The sequence below is a fragment of the Lasioglossum baleicum genome, chromosome 10 (assembly GCF_051020765.1).
Source record: "Lasioglossum baleicum chromosome 10, iyLasBale1, whole genome shotgun sequence".
Classification (NCBI taxonomy): Eukaryota; Metazoa; Arthropoda; class Insecta; order Hymenoptera; family Halictidae; genus Lasioglossum; species Lasioglossum baleicum.
In genome coordinates, this window is record NC_134938.1 from 14,661,619 (window position 1) to 14,681,387 (window position 19,769).

Below are 19,769 nucleotides of genomic sequence, written 5' to 3' on the forward strand. Positions count from 1 at the left end.
CAGTCACACAGTTGAGAACACATTTTGAAGACTCTATAAGCCTGTTTCTTTTTACGAACTAAACTAATCAAGTTTTCAGAGAACCATTTCAGGATAAGTCGAACGGTTAAAGTGCATTTTAGGAACATAGTTCTCAATCGCAAAACAAAGATGGTCGTACAAAATATTCGTAGAATCATCGACGTTAGTATTAGCTAGCGAAACATCCCATTCAATATGATTTAAGCAGTCGATTATACTCTTGTGATCAGCATGTTATTGTCTTTCCGATAGAAACGAAAAGCTTGCGTTTGAAAGAAGACGATCACATACGTCGATCATGAACTGCGTTCAGATGCGATTCCGGGTCAGTAGATCGCGCGCTAATTACGTGAATTCGATTCGCTCTAAGAGGATCAACAAGTTACCGGATCCAACACGCGAAAATCGTCGACAAAAGTTACGTCGCTTCGGAATCGGAGGGGTTCGGTTCCGAAGTTTCGTTGCACTCATTTAAGTTCGTCGGGGCTGGCTCGACGGTAGCAATGGAACTTGGAGCGATTAACAAAAATCGATTACAACGCACTAGGAAGTTTGCAACGCCTGTGCAGGTGCAGGTTTGCTCGCCGGAACGCGATGCAAACGTTTCACGTTTATTAGCACGGTCTTTTCTGTAATTGCGGGTTCTACGGCGCGCATTCCTGCGTGTAACACGACACTATAATTTTCTTCGATTAGCACTCGACGGCCGAATCGAAGCGAAGAGTTTTATCGATCGTGAAGAACACGTCGTCCGTGGTAACCGTTGACCGAACCGAGGAAAATTACGAACACAAAAGGGTTAAGTCCCTATTGACCAGGATTGGTTTACCGTGGCCGTTATCCTGGACAAATGAGAGTTACAAATCCGCGGAATGCGCTTTTATTTCTGTCGTCGTAATACCGTGGAAACCGATTTGGCAGCGTCTTCGCTTTTCCCGTTTTGGCAATGGTCCACGACCACCACATAAATAAGACGCGATATTGTGTCTCGTTTAACAATTCTTTAATAGGATTTCCTCCAGGTAAACGACTTGATCCGATCGCGTCGATTCGACTCGCTACGTCTGTACGAGGAGGAAACACTGGAATAGCAATTTCTCGCGGCGCGGGCTTTCAAAATGTCTTAATCTCCGCCATGATGTAGCACTCGCCGACGTCAATGTTTGTCCGGCGAAGAAAAGAAATAGGGAAGCACAAGCAGCGCCTCGTAAAATGGCTCCGGGAACTTTGTCAGTCGTTAAATAAAAACCGGGGAAAGTTTAAACGGCGCGTAAAACGTTGCGACGAAACGCGGGGGAATTATTTATTTAACGCCCGACACATTTTCCGGGCGGAACGCTCGCCGTCGCCGTCGGAGGCACTGCGGGTCGGATTAAAGCTCCGGAACGCGTAAAAAGAGGAACGGAATGAGCGTGTGCGCGCAACGGCCGATACGTGTAACGAGACTTGTCATCTAGCTGACAGTTCCCTTAAAAAGGAAAACGGTTTATGAGCACGAAACCTTCGACCGCGGTTCGAATGAACGCTCATGCGAGGCGTTTAGTTACTTTCGCGCGTACCTGGCGTACTTAGCAGAACGCTGTGAGAAACTAAACGCACAAATGCCGATCCCGGACTTTGTTCACAACATTCAGCTTTGTATAAATGATCAACGGGTTTGTGTATAAATGAAGTTCGACTGTAAGTCTTAAAGTCGCGGAAGCTGGAGTTCTTAACTGCAGTTTTGTACAGCCATCATGGAAGTTCGTTTCAAGGATCGTAAAGCAGTTGATCAAGTAATTTACCGTGAACGGTAATCTCACGGAGTCATGAAGAGAGTCGATCTCATCTAAATACAAGGGCTCCCGGACTATCCTTAATGGAAGCCGACATTTCATCGCGGGGTTAATTGTCCGATGTTATTCAATGTCAGTCGGCAATCAACTGGTGTGGATGGACGCGAGCTTGAAGTTGAACAATCGAGAAACTCGCCGGAATACCATAGATGCCAACCTGGTGGTGAGAGCAGGCTGGATGAGAAACAATATCGTATACATCGCGCTTAATTGGCTTGGTTAGCGGGGCACTGCAATCTTTGCATAGCTTCGTTTCTGATTGAGATAGCTGTTCTCGAACAATTGAGAACAGTAGCGAGCAGCTGACAGCTGTTGCTAATCGCTGCCGCATCAAGTTAATTCGCGATGCTGATTGGAGCGAAGACGACAGTCGTCCGTACTTGACTCTGATCGGTCTCGAGCAGGATCAAGTACGATCGAGAAAAATTGCTGAGCCCAGGCTTGACAGTCCCGAAACAATTAAAAGTCTGCATTTACGCCAGACACTAAACTCTCCGGGCCACGGATATTTAGGTGTTCGACTTGCCGTAAGTTAGCTACCGAGAAAGCCGGTTTCATTAAAACAGCTCTCTGCGGCGACCTAGAAGTTATATCACCTAATAAAGACAGCCGGTATACGCGCGACGGAAAAAAAAACATTGCTTCCATAACAACGCGGTTGCAGAGCATTATGCGAGAGACCGTATCTTTGATATTCCTTATTAAACTAGACCGCGATCATTGACTTGCATGTGTATTAGCATGCGCCGACAGGAAAAATTTCGTCGGAGGAGCATCTGCACGGCTTGAAATTAAAAACTTCCAATGGGAACGCCTCGATATTGGAACACCGGCGAAATTGTTATTGTTAAGCCCTCGAACGAAAATGATAATGCAATCTACTTTCGTAAAAAGGCTTATGTTCGGTATGCATTATTAACAGACTGCGGATCTGTTATGAAAAATAAAAACTCGGCTCACAGATAGATTTCCGATCCAACATCGACTCCTCGAGTCGTTCTTCGCATCGCGAATCATCAGCGACGGCTGCTCTTTACTTTACCTTTATGTATTTGGTATGTAATCCAGTAGGTTTGTACCCGGCGCGGATGCAGATCGAAGTTTCGAACCTCTAGCATCAATAGTTGAGAAGCTATGGTCGCTTAAAGTTGAGCATATTTCCAGTTTCTTAAAGGCGGCGCCCTTACCTGTCAAAAATGCTAAACATTAAGCGACCATAGCTCGTCAACTATTGATCCCAGAGGATTGAAACTTCGATCTGCATCCGCGCCGGGTAAAAATCTACCGGATTACATACCAAATACATGATAATTCGTAGGAGAAAGGTACTAATTTTGAGTCCGGTAAAGTAAAGTTTACCCTCAGCGACAGCTCCCTCTTTCGCGAAGCCAGGAGACAAGGGCAAAAGGGTGGAAACAGGAAAGCTTTCGCGATAACGACGCTCCCCTTAATGCTTTAAAGAAATTTCCCGGAGATACGCGGAGCTTTTAGCGCTTCCCTCGAGGAAGACATCGTCTCGGATTTCATTTGGTTAAAAAGCAAAACGAGTATGCGTCCGAAAAGTGAGTTCGACCGGTTCCGTTCCGGGAGTCGGAGCGCGGAAAAACAAGATTCGACGAGCTAGAAATTAGGATTCCACTATTTCGGGATCGAGGACGGGCTCAGATTTTCGAGATCTTTGCGGGGATCGTGGAGTTCCAACCAGAGGGAACTAGATAATTTCGGTCGCGCTGTAGAGTCCGTAATTCGGGCAAGTTTTAAACGCGCGCGGGACTGAGAGTTTCCGTGTCCCCAAGCTGGGGAAATGGAAATGGTAGGAAGCTGAGAGGAGAGAAAGAGAGAGAAAGTCTCGTCAGCCTCATTACGCGTTCATAGGAGAAATCGGCATCCCACGGGATCCTCGACGGCTCGATGGAACATCTTGGGCTCAATGGTCCATTGGAATGGTTTCCAGCCAGCACGTTGCTACTTCTGTCTTATCAGCCTTTTTTCCACACCCCGATAACGACTCCGTAGTCCCCTCCCCTCCTCTCCACCCACCCTACGAGCCACCACCACATTTTTTCCCCTCGACTTACGACCCCGTCTCCCCGTGCCCTTCCAATCTTAATTTATCTACTTCATTTAAATCGATAGCCTTTTCAAGCTTTGATTGAATCCACCAGGATCGAGCGATTTGCTTCACCGCGCGAAATCGCCCTCCCGCACGGGAAACGCGATCGTGCTCCGCCCGCGATTTATCGCGGCGAATGTCGGAGCGAAATTAAACTTATCCATTGGGGATTCCTTTCGCGTCGGTCCGCGACATCCGGACATCGTTATTTTTTCCGTGTATCGTAAAAATGGACCGGGCGCGCGGGTCGATTCGAGCGAGGGCTATAAATATTTGAATTTTATCGGATTTGAATAGCATGCTTCCGGTTTCCATCTTTAACTCTGCAAAACTTCGATCGTCTTAAACTAAATGTTTCAAAAATATGATGCATTATTTTTACCTTCATTTCAAGACTTTATTTAACATGGTCCGGATTGTCTGATTTGGGTCAAATATGCGCTGTTTTGTTCAATAATTTGTTGCCATATTAAAGGTAACTTCATAATGCCTCTCTCATAGAAGCCCTGGTCCCTATTGGCGAAAAACTCGACCAAGCGATTTACTAAGGAAGTATTGCGAGGATAAGAAAGATGGTAATCGCTTGGTGCCAGGTCCGGACTATAAGGTGGATGCATCAAAACTTCCCAACCAAGCTCCCGGAGTTTCTGGCGAGTCACTATATGTAGACATGTGTGGCCTGGCGTTGTCCTGATGCAACCAACACCTCTCCTGTTGGCCAATTCTGGCCACTTCTGGTCAATCGCTACCTTCAACCGGTCGAATTGTTGACAGTAGAGGTCCGAATTTAGTGTTTGGCCATATGGAAGCAGCTCATAGTAGATGATTCCTTTCCAGTCCCACCATAAGCACAGCAGAACCTTCCTGGCAGTAAGTCCTGGTTTGGCCACCGTTCGAGACTCTTCACCACGCTTTGACCACGTTCGTTTTCGCACAATATTGTCGCATGTGACCCATTTCTCATCCCCAGTCACCATCCGTTTAAGAAATGGATCGATCTTGTTCCGTTTGGCCAATGCTTCGCAGATGGAAATCCGATCCATCAGGTTTTTCTGCGTCAATTCGTGTGGCACTGTGTGGCACCCAGACAACGAGCTTCTTTTTTAATCCAGCTTTATGCAGATGGTTTAAAACTGTTTTATGGTCGATCTTTAGCTGCTGGGCGATGCTACGACTGCTAACATGCCGGTCTACTTCGATCATTTCCATGATTTTATCGACATTTTCGACGACGGGCCTACCTGTGCGAGGTGCATCTTTAACATCGAAATTTTCGGAACGGAATCGACGAAACCAAAATCGCGCGTGATTAGCTGTGACTGTATCCGGACCATAAACTCCATTCACAATTTCAGCCGCCTGCCTTGCATTTTCACCTTTATCAAAGCAGAATTGTAAAATGTACCGAATTTTTTCTCTTTGTTAACCTGCATCTGTTACACCCTATAACTCACAACATGAATCGACCAATCACAAAACTGTAGAGGAATTTTTTCTAGAACGGAATGTCACTTTTCCAACGAGCCCAAGCCTGAAGCTGTCTAACCAATACTTTACGAGATATATATCACTACAGCTATCTAGCGGAGAAATAATGGATTACTTTTTCCCTACTCACTGTCTAATGATGAAAATCAAAAGGTTCGAGAAAACTTGTCCGCCGCTAAAATTGTATTTCGAATCTAAAGTAAAATCTCGCTTGTAATATAAATAATCTTAACCTGGCATAGCGACTTTGATGGATAGGCAGGCGGTGTTTACAGCTGTTGCAACACGACAGGCAAAATTCCGAATAAAGTAGAAGCGCGGTGAATTGCAATATAAACTAAGGTTTTTCGCGAGTAGCGCATCACGCAGCTATCGATTCGGCAGCCGTGTCGCCGGCCATTCAGTGCAATTTGATGTTTAAGGTGGCACACTTTGGCACCGACCCAGACAATTTTCGCGTACCCAGTGCAATCCTGTTATACAACTGTGCGAAACATCCGGGGGAATTCGGAGGAACCCGAAACTGGTTTCTTAAATCAAACTGCTCTAGGACTCGTGGAGCTGAATAAAACATGACAAAAATATCTTCGGACGGTTCCCTCGGAATTTCAATGAAATTAAGTAACGAGATCAAATTTATCGTTTGCTATACTCCCCACGATAAATAGAAGCAGCACAGGGAAACGGAAATGAATCTTTGAACCGGGCGGAATTTTCAGTTTATGCACATTTACGAATAATCACGGCTGTTCGGGACGGAAATAGCGACAAAATTGCGTGTTTCCTCGCGCTCTTCCGACACTTGTTTCATTTCCCTCGGAATATACTTTTCAATTTCGGTCTTCGGGATATTCTTCTTTCGTTGCGCAATTGTTTGCTCGTTTATCGGCAGCGAGGAGAGCCAGCCCGAGTGTTGTTGCGCCTTGAAATTGGCATTTATTTCGCGATTCCTCGACAGCCTCTGGCTATCGTTTCGAAACCGCGACGCGATCCAACGGAACGAAAACAACAAAATCTAAAGAAAAAAAGACGAAAAATACCGTGCTCCTGAAAACCAACGTCGTCCGGAGATGTTGTTATCGGTGCACGAACCTCTTACTACGGTTACGTAGCCTGGCAACGTTCCTCGATGCTGCTCGGAATATTGTGGAAACAACGCGAGCGTCGTTGATATAGGAACGTGATCAAGATCCTCCTATCGCGGGACACAGTCGCCGTATCTAATGAAATGAAACGTGGGATACGTGGATCTAAATTTCGAGATATATTATATTTTTCATCTGTTAAAATCGTTAAGGGCTAGAAACAGCCGCAGTCTATTAACAACTGAAAATACTCGCATTTACCACCATCAAAGGAAGCGAATAATTTAACGCTCGCCGATGTAAATTTCAAATAAGCATCCTCCACTTTTGAACGTCTCGACTGAATTTCGCGAGCAGCTGTAACAACCGTAATCTTGATCCCTCAGAAATGCTAATCTAATTAGCGCGTCAGCTTTTTTATTACCCTCGCAAAAGAAAAGTATCTCTCTTTATCCAACCGTCCGAGGAAAAGAATGAACGTTCTTCTCTCTCACTCTCTGGCTCTCTGGCTCTGTTTCCTTTCCTCCTTTTTCAGTTTCCTGGGCTAATGCGATGCACTTAGTCCGGAAGGCACGCGAGACAAGAGAAGCTCCGCTGCATTGTTTAATAAATTATTAAATTTTACGCGTGCGGAGTTTATGCGGGAGCGCGAAACATCGAGATCTTCATTCCCGAGTTTCCTGGATCACGGCGAATTACGACGGGAGGAAACTTCGTCGTGGAATAAAAAAAAACCGTACGCCGTCGGCGCGGTATAGTATGATACATCGAAATCCACCTTTTTCCCGCCTCATCGCACGGGGAAGTTCCACGGGATTTAGCGGGCATAGTTCCTCGTTTGCACAAAGGTGAAACGTACGCGTCGTTGTTATTACGCGTCGCGCGAGTGCGGAGCAGCCCGGATTAACTGTGCATTTTCGAATTAAAGTTCCGCATATTATTCCGGGCCGTTGTATCGCCAGCCAGATAACAGAACGGAAGGAGCCCGAGTCGCTTATCGGGCACACGAGAGCTCCAAAACTTTCTCGTTCGATTAATCATACTTTGAGCAGGTTCCCTCCGACAACGTGATGCGAAATTTTCGAGTGAATTATTTCACGCGTGAACGGACTAGATTTTCAGGTTTAAAATCAATACATTGGGTTGGCAAATAAGTTCGTTCGGTTTTTGTTCCAGTGTATGTTTCATTCGGATTTGCTTTTCTCTTGTCGGCGCTATCGTGCAAATCGAATACACATTTCAAAGGTTATGTTTCACTGTTTATGTTGTGCTGCGTTTGATTAGGTTAACCTCAGTATTGTGTGCGCTGCCCATAGACTTATGGAGATAGACTTGAAGCCTGTCATGGCGGCTGGTCGTATATCTATCTCACTCGCACACTCTCACTTCCTACGCACTCCCCACTTTCATTGGGCGAATCTCCCCATCAACTCGTCAATTAGAAAGAGAACGCCTTACGACCACAACAGGCTTTCTCTCTCACTCTTTATACCCCGACCGCAATGGCAGGCTTCAACGCTTCGTACAGGCCGCGCGGTCTATCTCTATAAGTCTATGGTGCTGCCTAGCTGTGAACATGGAAATAAATATCGTAACATTTTGCTCTATTATTTTAAAAAAGGCAAACAGGCTGCGGATGCTCGTAAAAAGATATGCCGTGTGTATGGAGATGATGCCTTAACAGAACGCGTATGCCAAAAGTGGTACGCCAAATTCCGTTCTGGAGATTTCGACGATGATGCGCCTCGCTCCGGTCGCCCGACCGAGATTAATTCAAGTGATGTTAAGGCTGTAATCCATCCCAATCGGTACGAGAGATTGCTACGACATTAAATATATCCCACACAAGCGTAGAAAACCATTTGCGCAAGCTGGGTTACGTTTCTCGGCTTAATGTTTGGGTGCCGCATCAATTAACCGAGGAACCTTGACCACACGCATATCTATTTGCGATTCGCTACGGAAACGCCAAGAAAACGAGCCATTTTTGAAACGAACGATGTCGGGTGACGAAAAATGGGTCGTCCACGATAATGTAACACGTACAGTGACTCCCATTAATATTCGGACGCTCTAAAAAAAGCGATAATCTTTTTAATATTGGACTATAAGATTAAAACTTTTTCCGGAAGCTAGAGCACTTAGTTCACTACAGGATGTGAAAAGAAATTTTTTCGAAAATGGCAATTGGTCGGAATTATAGAGAAAATACTAAAAGATGCATTTTATAACTCTTTTATGTGGGCCTATATTGAAAATTTAAAAAATACGTTTTGTAGATCTGTTTCAATTAAACATATCCTGAAAATTTCGTCAAAATCGGTCGACGTTGCAATGAGCTACAAACGTTTAAAGATGGTAAAAATTGCAGATTTTCACGGTTTTTGGCCTATAACGGCAGTAAATCTAAGAATTCTTACATCTTTCAATGACTGTCATTTTTCCCCGCATCATCCGATTTTGTATGAAACTTTCACAGTGCATATAATTGACACAGATATAAAAAACGTATTTTTTAAAATTTCAATATAGGCCCGCATAAAAAAGTTGTAAAATGCAACTTTTAGTATTTTCTTTACAATCCCGACCAAATGCAATTTTCGAAAAAGTTTCTTTTCACATCCTACAGTAAACTAATTGCTCTAGCTTCCCAAGAAAGTTCAAATCGCATAGTCCAATATTTAAAAAGTCATGGTGTTTTTAAGCGTGTCCGAATATTAGTGGGAGTCGCTGTAAAAGATTATGGGGGCAGCGAGCCACCACAAACAACGTCAAAGGCGGGATTACATCCAAAGAAAATAATGCTCTCTCCGTACGGTGGGATTTCAAGGGTGTCATCTATTACGAACTGTCACCGGCAGGCAAAATGATTGATTCAACTGTATACTGTTCGCAATTAACGAAATTGGACCAAGCAATCCGCACGAAACGTCCAGAATTTGCAAATCGCAAGGGTGTCGTCTTCCACCACGACAACGGCAAACCTCATACGTCATTGACCACTCGGAATAAACTGACTAGGCTTGGCTGGGATAAACTTTTGATTTTGACTCATCCTGCGTATTCGCCGGATCTAGCCCCTTCCGATTATCATTTGTTCCGGTCGCTACAGAACTCTTTTTTTTTTTTTTTTTTTTTTTTTTATTGTTTTAAGTGCAGGGAGTTTAATGCTTTATGCACATGCCCCGGGATCATCGCAACCCCGGGGTGTGTGGGACTCCTCCAGCTGTGACCCCGAAAATGTCGAGGAGCACGTGCATTGCTCAAGGTAAAACCTGTGCGTAGGGTGCAAGACACAGGATTTACGGGGGTTACCCACTAACACTCTCCCTACACTTTGCGTCCTGGGTCCCGGTGGTGGGGGGGGGGGGGCTGAGCGGGACTGTCCTCAGACTTTATTCACCTAGCCTCCTTGTTTCCCGTGTGTGTTGTTTTGCTTCTTCGTGTTGTCTCTCTCTCTCTTTATCCTCTTCTTTCTTCTCTCCTCTTGTTCTACGGTGTTTCCGTCTTAACTGGTTTGTTCCCTTGTTTCTTGATTCCACAGTTTTACGATTTCAATTTGTCATGCGACTAGGTGCAGGTGATGGTTCCTGGTTTCTGGTTGCGTGTGATTATGTCTTTATTTTTGTTTTACTTTACATTTTGTTCCTCGTTGTTCCCGTTGTTTCCGGTCCGACTGTACCCAATGCCAGCAACCTTTTTCTCCATTCCTCTTTTTGTTGCTCGTTTTCGGTTTTCTGTTTGTCTCTCATAATGTGTGTACACAAGTTTCGAAAATCCTTCCACGCTTCTTCTGATGTGTGAATAGCTTCTGAGAATTTTTCTATTTCATATGGATGTGTGTGATTTTATGTTTGTCGCAGAAGGTTTTCCTTTCGTCCTCCCACCTCGTGCAGTCCAGGAGAGTGTGGGCAGATGTGTGTTTTCTTTTTTTGCAGCCGAAGTTGCAGCTGAGTTGTTGCTTACTTGTGAGCAGTTGGACGGTATAGTAGTTTATGTTCTGTCGTGGGACAGCTAACCATCTGTCGCAACTAGGTATCCATTTATGTGATAATTTGTGGGATTGTTCTGCGTCCCACAATCCCTGTCGTACACTGCGTTTCTGATGGCGCTCCAAGATATCGAGTTAAAGGCATTTTTCACGTCGTGTGTGACTATGAGTACAAAGTGGCCCTTCCGTGTAGCTTCGTCTCTTATTTCGGTTGCGGTTGTAATTGCCTGTATGGTTCCGTAGTTCTTCCTGAAACCGTATTGGTTCCCGTGTAGCGGTCTGATCTATAGATGTTTGTCTATTTTGTTCTTGATCACTCTTTCCAACACTTTTGCCCAGTTGCTAAGCAAGGCCACTATCTATTGGGCAGGCCGTCTGGTTTATTAGGTTTCTTGATCAGGATCAGTTTCTGTATTTTCCATTGTGATGGGAAGTATCCGATTTTGAGGCATGTGTTTATTATATCGGTGATGAGAGATAGGTTTGCTTTTGCTATTGCTTTGCATATTGGTGCGTCTATTTTGTCTAGTCCCGGGGCTTTGTTGTTATTCATATCGTTGATGATTTTGTTAATTTCCGATTCGGTGATAGGCGTGAATTTATATATTTGTTGAGTATTCTTATCTAATGTGTCTCCGTTTCTTAGTGTAATATATTCTCGTTTGTGCTGGTCAGTGTTCTCTGGGTATTCAGGGTCCATGATTCTCCATTCATTTCATTTTTCCAGTTTTCTTCATCGTCGTCTGCTGGAAAGAGAACATTTATGATTTCAGTTGCGGTCGTTTCGGTTATGTTCGGGGCTTTCCTATTTCCCTTGATAATATTTCGGATCACTTGGTACGGCTTGCCCCATGGGTCGTTCTTTAGCTCATTGATGAAGATCTCCCACGCTTGGGCTTTAGCCTTTGCGATCATATGCTTCAGTTTCAGTCTGCTGTAATGCAGTGCTTTCCTGGCTTCATATATATCCGGATGTTCTTTGTTTCTTCTTTTCGTCATGAGTTTTTGAAGCTTACGTCTCAGGGTGTTTGTCCTTTTTCTTTGTTTTCTTATTTCGGCGCTCCACCAGTGGTTCTCCGGTTTATTTTCGAATTTCCTGGGTCTGCAGAGGGTCTTGGTGCATATCTTGTCGATGGTCGCTTGATATATTGTCGCTATACCGGTCGCTACAGAACTCTATGAACGGGAAAACCTTCAGGTTGGTGGAAAGATGGCGAGAGGTCATCGATAAAGATGGCCAATATATAATTGATTAAAACTTATGTACAAATTTTTGTACAATATATACAACGGAAAACAAGCCAACAACCGTAGTCCCGTTGAAAGCACCGGTTCTCGTTAGATCACCGAAGTTAAACAACGTGGAACGTGACCGGCGGCACTATGATGGGTGACCGTCTGGTCAAAAACCGGAAAGTGACCCACCCGGGGTGTTTTTCACGTGTTGTTGGCAAAAGGTGGTTCGGAACCCACCATAAACAGTAGGTCCCGCTGAAAAGGCGATGGTGAGAGTGGAAAGAGGAAGAGGGTTAGTAAATGAATTTGAAACCCTGAGGGGACCAAATATCATGTCCATACCATACAACGGGAAACATTTCTGGCGATATCTGGCGAGGAAATAAAAATTGCAACGCGAAGTGGTAGCGGAAAGAAATCTGGAACGAGTTTCCAGAAATCTTCGCAAAGGGCCGCAGCCCTTAAGAAGACTCCGGCGCACAAGACTGTCGCAGCATAGAGCAGCGCACCGAAGGCTGACGCTACGGATCATTTATTTAGAAATCCGTCTCAGTGCCGACGACAGCGACTCCGCTTTTACCGACCCTTATGAACCCTGTTAAAGAGACACTCGCGAGGAACGTCGAGTGGAACAGGTGCAGGATAAACAGAACGTTTGTGCTCGCTGAGTGTGTACCGTTGCACGTTCGGACGTTGCTCTCCGCAACACTCCACTTTGACCCGATATACCCGTCGCAGGTGTCCCGAGGAGCTGCCGTATACATGAATAAAAATCTGAAGTTTGTTGGCGCGTTGTCGGTTAAGAGACTACTCTTAAAAATTGGAAACACAACCGTGTGCCGTTCGACCTGATCCCGGGCACTTGGCATGCAACGCGATCCGTAATCCTCGGACCGTTGCGGCTCCATCGAATTATCGAAATATTCCTGCCCTGCTTTCTCGTGCAATCTCGAAAGTACTGTGCTGGACAAATTAATAAGACAAGACCCCGTCTATGTAATTGAATGATTTAATAAGAAGAGGAACACAAGTCCAGGACTCTGATTAGATTCGCACAGGCATTCCCTTACGAGAGGTTCTCGCCAGCCGCGTTTGAGCGGTTCCTTTCGATTAGCGGCTGGCCGGAGCACAAAGCGGGAAATCATGGGGGGGGGGCGAGAGTGAGAATATTTCTCTCCTGCCTCGCGTCGACGTCCATTCAATGGCAGTGGACGTCTAGGTGTAGTCCTATGTTAGATGGAGCTTATCTCCCTCGTTTGTCGGCCAGTCCCAGGTTCCAGCTGGCTAGTGAAAGGGAAGGTCCCCAGCGAATGTCGTTCGTGCGTCCTCGTCCGATTCGCGACCCGTTTCCCTTCGTGCTCCCTTCGACCGGGGAACAATTCCCGTTGCTCGACTCAAAGCGGCTTCGCGATCTTTGTTGCAGATAATTAACTACGAATCGACCAGAGGCGGCGTATCCGTAGTCACGGAGAAGGGTGACAGCACCACGAGCTTCCTGCTTGTACAGGACGCGAAACCATCGGACTCGGGGCAATACACTTGTAATCCGAGTAATGCCCCGGCTAAATCGATCACCGTGCACGTACTCAATGGTGAGTGGTTTCTACTTAATGGCCAGCAGAGAAAACACAGGGTTTGTCCAATAAGTATCGGGACTGAAGTCATTGCCAGCGCTTTTCCCATTGTTTATACGCCTCCTGGAAATCGGTACAAGGCTAACAGCCTGCAAGGCTGTTTAGGCATTCGGTCGAAGCCGCTTCGAACGCCTCCATCGTTCCGAAACGATGACCTTTCAGACTCCTTTTGATCCGAGGGAACAAAAAGAAGTCGGGGGAGGCAAATCTGGATTGAGGGTGGTTGGGACAACGTTGCTACGTTTGCAGATTTGTTAGGTTTAACGCAAAATTTGTCGCGATCTCCACACTCCGAAGGCTCGGAAACAAACGAACTTGTCATCCTAGCATACCCGACATCACCCCCCATCAATTTAGCCCCTTGAAACCGCCCTCCACCCTTCGCCGTAGGATGGAAAAAATCAGTCCCGATACTTATTGGACAAACACTGTATGTATGTCAAGCATTAGACTGTTGCGTACGAATTGTACGATGTCGACAGGCAGCACAGTCTTCGGAAAATTTAAGTGTTGCCCTCTGTTTCAGGAGAGTATCCCGCGGCAATGCAGCACGGTGGACAAGCCAAACAACCAAGGCTTTACTCCCTTCTCCTCTGCCTGTGTCTGCTGCTGTACTAAGTACATCATCCCCCGGATTGCTGATCGCCCAGCTCCTCGGCGACAGTAGGGAACAGCAGCCGTGTACAGCCGTTCGAGGTTGTACACCAGTAACAGGGTGCACCGAAGAAGAGGAAGACGATCCCCGCGGAGCTGAAATCGCGTCGAGGATGGTGCAGCAGGGACACACGGTAACGGCGCGGCGCGGCGGTGCACAAGTGTTCGGGTGATGACGAGTGAACGAAAATCAGCGACAAAGAGTGCATTGTTCCTCGAGGGTCGAAGCGACGTGATTGCGCGGAATTGACTTGTGGGGGTGGCTATCGAGCAGGGAATCGCCGAGGCCTCTTAAACGGGCGAAATTGACATTGATCGCGACCGCGGTTGCGAGGAGATAGATGGGAGGTTCGTGGACGCGGAGGTGGTCGAGCAGAGTCGCGAGAGATCTTCGCCTAAACGGGCCAGCGAAGTGACGCTGATCGTAATCGCGGTTGCGAGGAGATAGATAGAGGAGTGGCGTGGCAACGGTAACGCGGAAGTGTAATCCGACCCGTGTGGCAGTTCGTGCGGGGTCGCGAAAACGATTAAACCCGAGCCGGGACAAACGGAAATTGAGATGGCGAAAGACGGGGAACGAGGGGAACGACACGAGCCCTCCGAGGTACAGCCGGAACAAGCAACGAGACAAAGGCGAGGATCAGAGTACAAAGGATCGCCTTTCCTCCGCAATTATTCAACCGTGGCGACGCGACGCGACGAGTTGTGTGCGGAACGGGAGAGAGAGACCGAAAGCCGGAACACCGATCGACAGCCGGATCCGTTTTCCATAGCGGATCATACGTCATACGAAACGGTAGGATCGTTGCCGCGCAACCGTAATTTCGATCGTATCGCCCTCTCGATCCTTGCCCCCACTACCCCGACACCCCCATAGACAACCCCTCCCATAGAACCACCCCACACCCCGATAAAGACCAATAACCGAACGCGACCGTGGCTAAATTGCTAGCGAGCACCCCTCCCCGTGTCACCGACTTCCGGAAACTATAGTCCTCCGAACTATCGATATTTATACCGAACTGCTTTCGATGGAGCCACTGACCTATCCGTGATAAGGAATCTCTCTCTGTTTCCATCTCTCTCACTCTCTCTCATTCTCTATCGGTAATTATTCATTAGCAACGTAAGGACGGTCCTTGATCTAGTATACTCGCCACGGGCTATGGGTTGTTCTTTTATTTATTTTTAATAAATGTAATTATAAATGTGAAACGAGGAAATATTCGAACAAAAGTCTTTCTCATCTGTCTCGATGTAGGACCAGAGAGGGTTAACCATCCGATTTTGTTGACCGAAAGCTTCACTTTAACGTTTAATTCGACCTAGGAATATTCCATGAAAGTGTCATGTAAAATTGAATAACGTTTATCTGTATGTGTGGACACTGTTTTCACCCACTGTGTATGTTATCAACGTTAATGGTTGAGCAACCGATGCAATTGTGTTCAAAAAAATATTTCAATTAATTTCTGTACCGATGTACAGAAAAAATATATATATGTAAAAGAACAAAAGAAATAAAGTTTGTCGTTCAGAAAGTCTTGCGTTACTCTGCGAAAAACATCAAAAGAAGCTGCAAGAAGAAGAACAAGCTCTCCAATTCGTGTTCTACCAAAATGGAGTGCTTCGATTTTGCGAACATCCTATGGCTCCTCATTGGCAGTCAACGCTCACTTCCGCAAATCTCATGCATGAATAACAGCCTCCATATTTCGCATCGATTGCATCATAAATACATCTGAATATCGATCAAATAAACCACTCGAACAATCTTAGAACCTTCCGGTTAACGCGGTAAGTCTGAAATATACGTTCTAGCGTCGCCATTTTATCGCGTTACGAAGCTGCCACGCAATATGCAAGTTCCGCTACAGCTTGAAAATTCTCGAGAATGGATGAGAGAAGAGAGTACGTACCAGGTTCTTTCGTTGTATTATTAAACAATTAATCGTTGAGGAAAATCGACCCTGGCCATGGGTTGCAAAACTGTTAGCGGACGGTACTTCGCCCTCTTCCGTGTAAAATTACGCCGGTACACGATTAGTCTGAGCAAATTCCGATCCGTGTCGTATGAAACGCGCCAACAACGGAACAATTAATTTCTCCCAATCACGGACCCGATCATAATACGTTTATTTACTCGAACGAGCGATGCACCGCGCGGACCACGCTGCATTGATCGATTAATGCTTTTGCGCGATAGACGAGCCCCTGTTAAGAAGTTGAATGCTCGATAAAGTCTTTGTCGGCGACCGATAATTATAAGGTTGTCCGACGCGAACATTTTCCCACGAATTCCACGCTGCGCGCCGACAACTTGCTCGCCAAAGTTCATTTTTCCCTGGGGATTCCTTCGTTCAAATGACTCTGTTAGTTTCGTGCTAATTACTGTGGATCTCCGTGCAGAATAAAAATTGTCTCGATCAGGACCAACGGGAGGACAATAGAAAGTGATTGTCCATCTAGTCATTAGGATTTTATGCATTTATGAAACTAGAAAACACGATCGACAATTCCATCTGTAACCGAGTCGACAATGAATCCCGATCGCTGTTTCGCTTTTTCTACTCCGATACGTTTTATGCGAAGCTTTTTCAGCGGCCTTCTACCACAAAGGGATGCAAAATAAATTGGAAATAATGCTTCTGGAAGAAGTCCCCGGGAACCGTTCCGAACGCAATCCGCATAAATTGAATGTATTAAATTTAATGGTCGTTTAATGGACGGCCAAGCTCAGCGAAACAATCGACTCTTTTGACATTCGAAGCGAACGCAGGAAAAGAGAATCTGTATAATCGTTTTCTACTCGTGCACGCCGGTAACGCGGTAACGATCCGGACAGCCAATGAATTTTATTGCAAGCTTCGGTATGTATTATTCGCGGAATCAAGTTCTCGTAGAACGTTCAAACGGCACACGTTGGGGCCAGAGAGAAGACACGCTTCCATTCTTTTCTACAATCCCGGAAACTTGCGACGACACACAGTGAGCCAGAAACCGATTTTTTTTCAACAAAAGTCTGCCGACAACTCAGTTTTTCATCGATTCAATTGGAATCTTTTTTAAAATGTTCGTGAAGGACTATACTTTGACGAACAATCAAGAATCCTTATCTACAAAGCCCAATAACTCCGGTACTTCATCCGCCCATACCATAAATTTGCATGTCCCAGCTGAGTTGCCAACACTTCTTAACCCTAAACCACAAACCGCAAAATTTTAAACTGTAAATCTGGCCCCGAGAATTACCAATTGAATAGAACTACATTCGGCACTTAAGGGACTTGCCATTAATTTATTGATCCAACAGCAGCGTTTTCGCTTCTTGATAACGAAATTTCTTGTGCTTGCCATCCTTTATTCTTAGAGAGCTTATAACGGGTTCGGATGATAATAACGTATGCCGTATAATATCTATATTTGTCTTTTTACGGCAACACATTCGGGAGTTTTCAGCTCGTGACTTCCTGAAGACTTTATTATTTGCCTCTTGTGGCTCTTCTGAACACAAACCCATTGGCAGTTTAAATGTAGCAAGTATATTATGAACTGATGGAGGTAGTTTATACCATGGATAAATTTCAATGCACAATTTAGTCGTCTGCGAACAATATTCTTTGAATTTCACAGAATCAGCTTTCTTGTCACCTGAAGAATGTTGTGCAATCTTGTGATATTGTAAGTAAATTGAAATCGCAAAAAATTGTACTTACAATTTAGTTTACTCAATGATATATGCACCATTTTGTTCGATGACATTTTGCCATCTTTTGGTAAGTTTTATTATTCCCCTCTCGTAAAACGTTCTTGGTTTATCATCGAAGAACTTCTGCAGGTGCTTTTTGCAGTCCTCCAAAGAATTGAAATTTTTTCCGTCAAGCGAATTTTGCAAGGAGCGGAAAAGATGGTAGTCCGAAGGTGCTAAGTCAGGACTATATGGAGGGTGCGGTAAAACATCCCAGCCAAAGTCCAACAACTTTTGCCGGGTAGCCAAAGACACATGTGGTCTAGCGTTGTCTTGGTGAAAGACCACACCTTTACGATTCACTAGTTCTGGGCGCTTCTGATCAATTTCTTTCTTCAAATTCTCCAGCTGACTAGAATACTTATCGTAATTGATGGTTTGGTTATGCGGTAACAGCTCGTAGTACACAATTCCCTTCCAATCCCACCAGCAACAGAGCATCACTTTCTTGGCATTAAATTTTTGTCCGTCAATTTGTGCGGTACCCAAACATCGAGGCAGCTAACGAAGCCAAGCCGCACGAAATGCGCGTGAATGGTCGAATTCGATACTTTTAGACATTCTGCCATGTCACGAGTGGTAATTCGATGATTATTAGTGATTAGGACCTTGATTTGGTCGTCATCAACCGGAGCGTTGCCGGTCTTCGAGGTTAAAATCGCCATCTCTAAATTTGCCTTTTTTATCATAAAAATACATTAAATGTCGATAATGCACTTTTTTGTTTTCCATGTTTATATTGATGCCAAACAAAAACAATTGAAGCTATGATCATGGGTAATACATGAACATATTGGCGAAAGCGTCATCTATCAGAAAATGTATAATAGTAAAGGTTTACAAACATAGTTCAATGTTCCTAGAGTGTTCTTGCGCCATGTCTCGGATATCGGCGGGAACTTTCCGAACGGATAATAACCGCGTTTAATCCAGCCGCTGCAGCAACTGATTCGACTTTTCTAAAGAAAGTTCCGGCCACGTTTCCAGTATTCGATGTACCAGCCCCCTGTTTGGCAACATCAACTGTGACTGATAGCTCTTTCAAAGAATTTTGCACTTTAACTTAACGATTTTCGCGCAGCACGTCATCAAAGTATAGTCCTTCACGAACATTTTCAAAAAAATTCCAATTGAATCGATGAAAGACTGAATTGTCGGCAGATTTTTGTCCAAAGAGATCGGTTTCTGGCCCACTGTGCGACACCCGGATATTATCCACATCGAGGCAGGGTAACAGGCGAAGCGATTAATAACACGCGCAGCTCCCGTAGGAATTGCGTCGCGAAAAAAGGACAAAACACCCGTCGGAAAGCAGGAATAACGAATGAAAGCTCGGGGTAGACGCTTTAATCCGGGACTCTCTCTCTCTCTTTCTCTCGATGTCGGGACGGGTCCGAAAGTCGAAGTAATATCTAGTAGCGGGAGAGAGGAAAACGTGATTAAAAAAGTTTCGCGGTAATGCTATGACCCGATTACACGTAAGAACACTTCTCCGCGTGAATAATCGCGTCTCCGCGGCGCGGCGCGGTCCGAAAACCGCGAGAAATAATGATCACTTCTTCCGGGCTTGCTTTTCGGTGTGGTTCGCAACCCTTCGCGCGATTGCAGTAGATTTTTCTCACACACACACACGTACATACACGCGCACACCCCGAGAATCGGGTTGCTCAGTTGCGAAGAGGCTGGAGGAGGAGGTGAGTGAAAGAAACAGGGGAAAAAAGAGTGGCCCAGGGAAACAAACGAAAGCGGAAAGGGGGAAAGAGAAAAAAGGAGAAGGAAAGGGTAGAGGGGAGAAGGGGTTGGAAAACAAGGAAAGACGGCAACGGGTGCAACAACGCCAGCATTCACCGCCATCCACGCCGCCATTTATCAAGCTAAACGCGAGGTGCACCGCATAATGTTCAAGCCGAGTTTCTCTCCAGCCCCTGGAAGCGCCTACGTTGCATACTGGATCGCCACAGAAA

The 19,769-nt window shown here is 45.4% G+C and overlaps 1 protein-coding gene across 2 annotated transcripts in view; it reads left to right on the forward strand.

The window, feature by feature from the left end:
* LOC143212917 (zwei Ig domain protein zig-8) overlaps nucleotides 1-19,266 on the forward strand; it is a 556,020-nt gene extending 536,754 nt beyond the window's left edge. Inside the window, exons 6-7 of one of the 2 annotated variants that reach the window (XM_076432232.1) lie at nucleotides 13,193-13,361; nucleotides 13,930-19,266. In XM_076432232.1, the coding sequence (XP_076288347.1) occupies nucleotides 13,193-13,361; nucleotides 13,930-14,021 (261 nt within the window). In that variant the 3' untranslated portion in view covers nucleotides 14,022-19,266. The remainder of the gene's footprint in view (nucleotides 1-13,192; nucleotides 13,362-13,929) is intronic. The other variant, XM_076432233.1, reaches the window with a different exon arrangement.
* Nucleotides 19,267-19,769: the final 503 nt, after the last annotated feature.